The sequence below is a fragment of the Bidens hawaiensis genome, unplaced genomic scaffold (genome assembly GCF_021521415.1).
Source record: "Bidens hawaiensis isolate Kalapana, Puna unplaced genomic scaffold, B.hawaiensis_p1.1 tig00072116_1, whole genome shotgun sequence".
Taxonomy (NCBI): domain Eukaryota; kingdom Viridiplantae; phylum Streptophyta; class Magnoliopsida; order Asterales; family Asteraceae; genus Bidens; species Bidens hawaiensis.
In genome coordinates, this window is record NW_027502617.1 from 1 (window position 1) to 9,694 (window position 9,694).

General features: G+C 32.2%; 2 protein-coding genes and 1 pseudogene across 2 annotated transcripts; 1 reads left to right on the plus strand and 2 right to left on the minus strand.

The window, feature by feature from the left end:
* Positions 1 to 500: 500 nt before the first annotated feature.
* LOC143605941 (uncharacterized) lies at positions 501 to 2,406 on the plus strand. The gene is made up of 5 exons (XM_077081881.1): positions 501 to 718; positions 820 to 923; positions 1,679 to 1,823; positions 1,902 to 2,036; positions 2,116 to 2,406. The coding sequence occupies exons 1-5, from the start codon at positions 647 to 649 to the stop codon at positions 2,290 to 2,292; spliced, it is 633 nt and encodes a 210-aa protein (XP_076937996.1). The 5' UTR covers positions 501 to 646; the 3' UTR covers positions 2,293 to 2,406.
* A 59-nt stretch (positions 2,407 to 2,465) lies between these two features.
* LOC143605940 (coniferyl alcohol acyltransferase-like) lies at positions 2,466 to 8,353 on the minus strand. The gene is made up of 3 exons (XM_077081880.1): positions 7,820 to 8,353; positions 3,532 to 4,089; positions 2,466 to 2,957 (listed from the first exon to the last, which is right to left on the minus strand). Exons 2-3 carry the CDS (start codon positions 3,961 to 3,963, stop codon positions 2,550 to 2,552), a joined length of 840 nt encoding a protein of 279 aa, XP_076937995.1. The 5' UTR covers positions 3,964 to 4,089; positions 7,820 to 8,353; the 3' UTR covers positions 2,466 to 2,549.
* Positions 3,979 to 8,233, minus strand: LOC143605938 (coniferyl alcohol acyltransferase pseudogene; annotated as a pseudogene).
* Positions 8,354 to 9,694: the final 1,341 nt, after the last annotated feature.

Sequence of the window (9,694 nt, forward strand, 5' to 3'; positions counted from 1 at the left end):
GATTCTAGACTCTTATCAAAACCACACAAAGCTAATAGTAGTCTATAAACATGAACCCAAACACGATTTTAAACTATAAAAGTATAAAACATGATGTTCATTTTTTTTTAATCTTTTATATTTTGACATAAAACATTTATCAATTCAAGTTAATAACATAAGAACAATTTTTATAAAGTTTTTTAAATAAACGGGTTAACCAGGCACAAATTCTCACACCTGATTTCCTTAACGCTGTTTATGATTTGATTAAATCCCTTAACTTGTAAAAGTGAACAAAAGAACTTTTTAGCATCTTAAAGGTCTATTTTTGCTTTATTAAACCCCTAAAAATGTAAAAAAAAAATTGTTCAGTTTTACAAGTTTAACGAATTTGATAACACAAAATCAAAGTGTGGCCATTTCGTTATGTTGTGGCCATTTCGTTATGTAAATTGTGAAAGTTTATCGATTTATTGTTTGCGCTTTTATTTAAATATGAAATATTAACAACTATATCATGATTTTGTAGGGTTCTAGGTGCGTACTTTCAGGGGACCACCTTCAACTTCCTCCAACTATCCAAAGTGTTGAAGCTGAGAAAAAAGGTTTAGGTAAAACACTCTTCGAGCGCCTTGCTGACTTGTACGGTGATGATGTCATCTCTATGCTCACCGTTCAGTACCGCATGCATGAGCATATTATGAACTGGTCTTCAAATGAGCTTTACAGCAGTAAGGTATGCAATAATCCATTGTTATTGCTATTGCTACTACTATTGCTATTGTTGATAATATTTTATCATTGTTATTATTAATATAATTATTATTGTAATGATAGATTAAAGCTCATGCAAGTGTTGCTGGACATACGCTATATGAACTTGAGGATGTACAAAAGTCTTCTTCAGCAGAACCTACTCTTGTTCTCGTAGACATAGCAGGGTATGCATACTCGGGCAATTTCCATATATACCCCTGAAAACTGCCATAATATCATATTTACCCAATGTCAAAACAATTAATATCACATAGACTAAAAAATTTCATATTCACCCATTTCGATTAATTTAATTAATAATTTAACCAATTGACCATTATACCCTGCTCTTTTATTACACTCTAAACGCTCATATCTAGGCCTGTAAACGAACCGAACGTTCAGAGATCCGTTCGTGAATAAATCGGCAGTAACTTCTTTTATGTTCATATATTTAATACACGAGTGGACCTGAACAATACCTTTTTCATTTAGTTAAACAAACGAACATGAAAACATGTCTCTTTCATTCATTTATGTCCGTCTTACATTTGTTTAACATTGTTCATTTATCTTTGCTTTTAAACTTTCTACGTTTATTACCATTTACTCTAGTTTTAAATTTTTAATAAATTTTTAGGCATTGTTCACAAACGAACACAAACAATAAACCTGCGCTCGTTTAGTTCGTGGTTGATCGTTTGCTCGGCTAAAAAACGAACGAACATTAACATACTTGTTCGTGTACAGGCCTTTTCATATCCTAATACAAGTTTTAAGGGAAGAGTATAAATATCATGAAATTTGAAAATGAGTATATTTCATATTTTTTTTTGTTTGGTAAATTTGATGTTATACCAAGTTTTCAGGGGATATATCAAAAATCCCTGTCACGTGATATTATTATTTGACTTTCAATAATATTATTATTTCATTGTAGTTGTGACATGGAAGAAAAAAAGGATGAAGAAGAAAGCACATTAAACGAAGGTGAAGCGGATATTGCAATAGCCCATGCAAAAAGACTCGTTCAAAGTGGAGTTCGAGCTTCTGATATTGGAATCATTACTCCTTATTCAGCACAGGTTTTGCTTATACATAAAAACAAATTGTTTTTTCCTTTTTTTTTTCAATTTTGTGATTTTGTCGGGTGTGTATCGTAGGTTGTTTTATTAAGAATGCTAAGAACAAAAGAAGACAAGTTAAAAGATTTGGAGATCTCAACTGTGGATGGCTTTCAGGGCAGGGAAAAAGAAGCCATTATTATTTCAATGGTCAGATCAAATTCAAAGAAAGAGGTACTTATCATTACAAATTTATTATTTATGTAAGCCGGTGAATTAAGTTTTACAAGAATTTTATGGATTTTTACTTTAGGTGGGATTTTTAAGTGACCGTAGACGTATGAATGTTGCTGTGACTCGGGCAAGGAGACAATGTTGTCTGATATGCGACACTGAGACCGTGAGTAGCGACAAGTTTTTGAAACGTTTGATTGAATATTTTGAGGAACATGGCGAGTATTTGAGCGGTTCAGAGTATGGAAATGAGTAAGTTGTTTGAAGTGTAAAGAATAAGATAACATTTGTTTATTATGAAGGTGATCAGCATTCAAGGTCTTGAACATGTTACTAATAGTTATAAAGTTGGGTTCAATTTTTAATAATAAATTATAAAAGAAATTTACCAAGTTGAAAATTTTGGGTGTTAATAGTATAAGAGTATAAAAAGGAAACAATTTGCCTTTATTTATTGATATTAATGAAACATAGTACACGCTATTTTAAGTGTCAAGAACAAGATAGCATGTGTTAGATCCTAAGGTAATCCGCATTTAACGGCTTGAACATATGACTAGCATGTGACTCAATGTAGTTCAATTGTTTCTTTGGCAAATGCAAATAAACAACCCAGTCGTCGCTTTTGGTTGGACTAGGCAATGTCATCACGTAACAGTCACTCCTGCCAGATGGCACATGACATGATCCAAACACCACCTTACCCCACCCGAAATCCATCTTGTCCATGATGTGAAACCTTGTTCCTGATGATATCATCACTGACATTTCTGTGCTCGCAAATGCTATTGCTACTAGTGGATGTGAGCGACGTTCCTCTACCCAGTCTATAAGGTCTAGGAAATGGTCTTTTCTGACGGCCGTCTGTAAGAACTCGTGAACTTCCGTAGCTATATTGCTCAATGACATCTCCTTCAATTCCTAATATTTCAAATTGAGTTAATTAGATTTACAACCATTTCACTTGTTAACCAACTGGCATGTTAATATATGTAAGCATTATATAAAACTTTACATAAATATTTAAAACTTATTTGGCTAGTTTATTGTTGGTTTTATTTGTGCTTTTATAAATGTATGACAATGTAAAACCTATATAGATATGTGTGCTTGTATACCAAAATAATATATATATATTGTTTAATTCGTTTTTCTAATTTCTAAAAATATTTAAAAAAAAATGGTAGGCTGATTTTTTTTTTCAATTGTATGTAGAAAGTTTTGCATGGATATGTATTTGTTAATAAAAAAATAAAAACAAAATAAAAAAAATCTCTGTAAGAACTTTAGCAACGGATTAGCCCAAAAGTATGTCATTAGGTGATCTGTTGCTAGAGTCATTTATGTTTCGTCAGTAAAATCCTATCCACGTCAGTTTCCCTATGAAGTCTCACTGACGAATTACCCATGGATAGTTTCTTTACCGACATATTTAGCAGTTGAATTATTATTAGTAAAAATCCTCTGATTTGTAGTGAATAAATTAGTTTTGTACCTGTGATCTTCTAGTCCCAAATGGCATAGACAAAACATTTCCAAAATGGGAAGCCATTAGTTTTTCTTTCTCTTCTCCATCTCCCTGACCCAACCTACTCCTTCCATCAACCGCAAGAGCCACACTACAAACCTGGTTACGCTTATCCGAATCTTCCATGCTCAAAGCAATAATCTTCCACAAAAAAGAGGTGAAAGCCTCTAGTTTAGACCTCTTACGCCCGTTTTCACTTGCTAATAGTTGAACCCTATTAAGTTGCTCGCCCTCAATGTAATATACACGGTTAATGAGTGCATAATCACCATTCTTATCGTTGTTTTCATGGCCGGGCTTAGTTGGTGGTTCAAATATAGAGTACACATTGTTTAGTGATTGCGAATAAGTGGTTGGACACCTAGGGTTGAGGATAGACCTCTTGAAAGAGGGTAACATAGATGGTTGTTCGGATCAAGTTATTTCTGCCCATGACGAGATGAACATGTTGGCTGAGAACCCGTCAGCTAACCGGTGATCAAACATCCACCCTATCACTATGCCTCCACATTTTAACTCGGTAACCTGTATAGTGTGGTAAAAAATGCTATTACGTTTGACTGATTTAATCAATCAATCATACACAGAGAGATCCCATAAATCGCGAAATGCTATTAGTAGGGTCTAGGGTACATTTGACTCAGGGCCGGCCACAAGGTGTGGCCGGGTGGTCGACGGCCACATGCCCGACACCCCGTAGGCCCGATTTTTTTTTTGTGTAAATTATATGTTTTTTTTATTAAAACAATATGTATATTTATTGTTTGAACTCAATTACATAACAATTAGTTTGGTCTAGCGACAAAGGGGTATTATTCCCAACCCAAAGGCCGTAGGTTCTACTCTCATTTGAGGCATATATTTTTATACAAAATTTTTTTACACAACCCAATAATAACCAAATAAACTCATAAAAATTAAATTGTTTAAACCGATCAAAATACTCCTTTTACTTAAGGGCGGAAAAAAAAATAGCCTTCGGCCCAAAACTTTTTTAGCTTTCTCGGAGCCGGCCCTGATTTGACTGATTTAATTTGCTTACTGCATTTATTCAAAAAGTTATTAGAAACAAGAAATATAAGTATGTAACATAGGTAGTATTTTTCATTTGAGTGTGTAAACAATTAATGAAGGAACAAGTTTCTCAAGTTGTTATTATAAAACACCAGCCGTGTTATTTTGAACATGATTATTAAATGATTATTTGTTCGGTGTTTAATATTCTTTGAAATCACCATGACATGGGTAGGTGATCCATATACGTAAAAGACAGAAGAGTGAACACACTTTTTGAAATGACGTGAAACGTGAGAATAACGTATACCTCGAGAAAAGCCCAACTGCTATAACTTTTTATTTATTTTAATGGGCCCGGGACTCTATTATATCTAGCATATTCGATGACTGAGTAGTGAACAATGTTATGTATGTAAAACTCAGAGTAACACAAGTTAAAGAATTCGAATGATTAATACGAAATGTATAAGGTGATACAGAAGATCTCAAGGACGGCCTGGTGGAGTTCTGGAGTTCAGGGACCAAGTCGAATAATTTGGAGTCATTGTAATATTTTATTTATTATTAAATAAGGTAGAAGTCTATTATGATCATGTTTTCTAGTTTGAGTAGGAGTATGGTATTGGGTGTTATATAAACCCATCAATAGTTTTCTTTTGTGGTAGTAGAAAGTATTTTGTTATTATTTCTAATTAATGAAAAGAGTTGCATAAACGTTTTATGTAAAATCGTGTTTGTTGTTCTTGATTCACTTGTCTAAGGTTTAACAACGTAGACGTCATGTAAGTAGAAAATACATTCACTCATTTACCATGTATTATACCTAATGAATGACGAGTGACTTTTTTAAAATGTTAAATAAGATATGGTAAGTGATTGGCTAGCTTATCAAACACCCTTATTTCCTTGAGCACACACATGGGATGCTAACTCATCACTCATACCGCTGCGTGGTGTTCTAGTGAGCGTGAGTTCTACGCGGCGAACTCCCCTCTTATGATCACGATACCTGACACATACCCTAAGGGATGGTTCAATCATTTTGTAGGCGTCCAAGTTTTTGTTTTTCTTAGTGACAACATAAAGTTTGCATTTAAAAATATTATTGTAATCTATTTATGATAAAAATATGTAATAAATAAAACTTAGATCATGAGCGGTGTTAAAAACCTTATAATATAATGGTAGTTACAAATAGATTAGAAAGATATAATACTCTCTCCGTCCCTTTGAATATGTCCTATTTTGAATTTTCAAAGTCTTTATTTATAAACTTTAACCTTAATTATATACTTTTTGTGTTATATAAAACTTGATAAAAATTATATCGATAAAAACATTTTTTAAAACATACTCAAATCATATAACTTTCATCAAGTGTTATCTAACGCAAACAAAATTATTTAAGGTCAAAGTTTATAAATAAAGACTTTGAAAATTCAAAATATGACATATTCAAAGGGACGAATGGAGTAATATTTAATGACATCTGGAATTCTGGATGATTAGTAAATTATAAAGTTGGTCATTGGTTAATGGTGATTGATCGAACCAATAAAGAAATTTGGATATATACATATGTACATAGACATATATAACTATATACACATGCATATGTAGATATTATAAATACATATCAATCAATCAATCAATCATACCTAGTAAAATCCCACTGACAGCGGAGCTATAGGTAGGGTCTGGGGAGGGTGGGATGTAGGCACACCGTACCTCTATCCAGAGGAATAAAGAGGTGGCTTCCAGAGAGACACTCGGCTCTAAGAACATGTGTATGAAGCAAAAAAAGGAAATCCAAGTTTAACAGTTATATAAAAAACTACTACTAATTATAATAATATTAATAAAAAGGTCACAGTTTAACCGCAATATAAAAGCTAATAATAATAATAATAAAATATGTAAGGGAAATACCATTATGGTATGTGACCTAAATAAGTTAAGTCTAAGCCGTAAGGCAAAAAAAACTGTTAAACTTGGATTCTGCCAGGCGAGGGTGACAATACTATAAATACACAAACCTAAATAAATATTATAAATACATACACAGGCAAAAAAAAATTCTGCCAGGTGAGGGTGACAATACTCGACCTCGGATCACCAGAGATCCTGGATGAGGGAATAACCACTAAACTAATGCAACATCATGTTTAAGGAATCAAATTAAACAGTAATATTCTCATAAATTATGTAAATGTTGTTTTAAATAAGGCCTCAAAAATTTAGATGCCTAAGCATTCTCATCCAACCCCTTATTTTTTATGTGGGAGGTGTTTTTATAATTTAAAGAGTGATTTAGGATGTTATGAGTGAATAGTTATTATATTTTAGAAAACACAATGATTTTTTCGTATATTTGAAAAACTATTGTTTACCTATATAATTTTTTAATAATTTTTGAAAGTGATTGTGAGTGAGGAAAGATAAAGATAATGATAAATATATAAAAAATATTATTTAATTGAAATGAAGAAAAAAAATGTACTGAATTTTAGTTTAATTTTTAGTTGAGAGATATAGGGTGGGATAAGAATGTTCTAAAACGGTAGCAAATGTTTATACAAAGATGAACTCATGAGGCTCATGCTGGGGTCCACTTTATTTGCACAAAAGCTAACCGAATAAGATAGCGACAAAAAGCTAACACATCGAGATGAGTCTCACCCATAACATATCACCCACGAATTATAGAAAAAATCCAAAAATATAGAATAAACTAACTTTTAAAATTTCGTTAAAAATTTGTCGGCACTTTTTTGAAGTAATGTCTATGTACTATGTTGAACTAATGGTAGGTAATCATCTATGGCCGATATTTTAGGCGATCTCTCGGCCTCTCATGTAATACTAGTCAGTAATCGTCAAGAAATCAAATCAAACATGCCCTAATTTCCGATGGTGTATCACCGAAGGATTACAGTCAGTACCTATTCACCATCGGATTTCAGACACTGAAAATCGGTCGTTTTGTAGTAGGATGTTATGTCAAATCACATATTGCGGTCAGTAGAAAAAAAATCTCATATTCGTATTCTTAGTTTTCCATAACTTAACCAATTTTGGGTTTTATTTTATTTTCATTTTTATTATAAAGTGTGTAAAATATGACTTTTTCTTTAACCAAATAATTAACATCTTCACTATTAAACTTTAGTTATATCTATTCACCATTGGATATTGAAGATTTTCTTATAAACATAAGTGGTTAATTATTGTTATTTACCTGGATGGCAAGTACTCCATGTAACTTCTTGGGCATTAATTTACCCTCAATACTCTCACCAGGATTATATAAGTTAACTTCCTTAAGCTCAACATCAGCAAAAGCATGAGTGAAGTCAACTCCCCGGTTATTGCAATGAATTTGATTCTCTCCAGCAGTAGCATTCCATAAGATCTCTCCGGCAAGCGGGTAATACAGCGCAAGAGCTCGAGATAACGAGTCTTTGAGGGCGTCTAGTATGGTGGCAAAATCGCCATGAGACGGTTTTTTGTAGCAGAAGAAAGAGCCAACATCAAAAGGTGGCACAAGCAAGTCTAGGTTTGTAAAGGGTAACCAGTGGTCCTTCCATGTTTCTGCATGGACCACTTCTTTCTCAATAATATTCACTGAGAAACTCTTAGAGCTAATGGCCATATTTTGAAGGAAGATGAGAAATGGTGTGATTATACGTATGTGTGCCTTTATATATATATAGACACTATGAATTTTATACTTGTTAAAAACAAACTTAACGAACCTCGAATATTACCAAACTACCAATCCCATTAATTAATAGTTTTGGCATGTGCTCATTTTTTATTCCTTTAAATGAACACCTAATATATATATTTATCATTTTTTAAAATAATGTTTCTTTTTATATATATATATATATACTAGTTTGATCCTCCCGTGTTACGGGAGTTTATTCAAGTTTTTGTTTTTAATCATTCTGCTATTTTGTGATGATTTATTTTATTATTTAACGTAGTTTTGTTTTAATTTAATACATATATATTAGTTTGTTATTATATTTTTTAGCGTTTAGGTTTTTCAATTGAGATGTGTATGTATTTTGTATTTTTAACGAATAAACATAAACTAACACGAGCATGTTGATTTTTTAAATGAACAAACATGAACACAAATAGTTGTCTAATGAAAAAGGGGGCGTTGATGTAGTTGGCGATAGTGGGTAGTATCGAAAGTTAACCGGCGATGAAGATGATAACCCAACAACAGAGAACATGTTAAGGAGAAATTAAGTTAGGGTTTAATGATGAAAGTGTTTATCAATAAATGAGATCTTATAACCCATTTGAGGGTTATTAGGGTTTTGTAAGACCCATAACCCGTGGAAATTATTCATTGATGATTAAGATGTTATTTCACAAATAAATGAGATGTTATAACCCGTTTAAAGGTTATCTGGGTTTGGTGAGACCCATGACCCGCAAAAATTATTGTTTGATTATGAATAAATTTCACAAATAAATGAGACGTTATAACCCATTTAAAGACTATCTGGGTTTGGTGAGATCCATACCCGCAAATATGGGTCAAATGCATGAGATCCCTCTATTTAGAAATCAAGCAATCTGGTGGCTCTAGAAAATGGAGGGAACAACCTGAGAGTGACACGTAGGATTTCATGGTAGGCAATTATATAGATAGTTAGATATATATATATATATATACATATATATATATATATATATATATATAACGTCAGTATTTGTATCGGTACAATGTAAACCATTACTAATATTTGTCTTTATGGTTTCATTCTATGTAAAGCACAAGTTGATATGTTATCATAACTTTAATTTATGGATTATCTTTCGAGTGTCGGTACCATATTAATACTATAATGAACTGAACCAATTATATCCACTAGATTGTCACCGCAACATGCATGAGAATTACCATAGTACACCTATTATGTAAAAGGTGTCTTTTATAATAAAAAAAGTAGAGTAAAGTACTGTTTCTTGGAATATACATTTGATTTCTTTTGAGAACCACTTTGAATTTAAGAACTTAAAAGAACTTACTGTAACAATTTTTTTAGAACTTTTTTTATATATATGTAATATATGTATGTCCGCTACATGT

Excerpts from the sequence above, each read along its gene's own strand:
- LOC143605941 (XM_077081881.1), top strand. The coding sequence starts at position 647 with ATGCTCACCGTTCAGTACCGCATGCATGAGCATATTATGAACTGGTCT. Across the intron at positions 719-819 it reads ATGAGCTTTACAGCAGTAAG|ATTAAAGCTCATGCAAGTGT; the intron begins GTATGCAATAAT and ends TTGTAATGATAG. Across the intron at positions 1,824-1,901 it reads TTACTCCTTATTCAGCACAG|GTTGTTTTATTAAGAATGCT; the intron begins GTTTTGCTTATA and ends TGTGTATCGTAG.
- LOC143605940 (XM_077081880.1), bottom strand. The coding sequence starts at position 3,963 with ATGTTACCCTCTTTCAAGAGGTCTATCCTCAACCCTAGGTGTCCAACC. Across the intron at positions 2,958-3,531 it reads TTGGGACTAGAAGATCACAG|GAATTGAAGGAGATGTCATT; the intron begins GTACAAAACTAA and ends TTGAAATATTAG.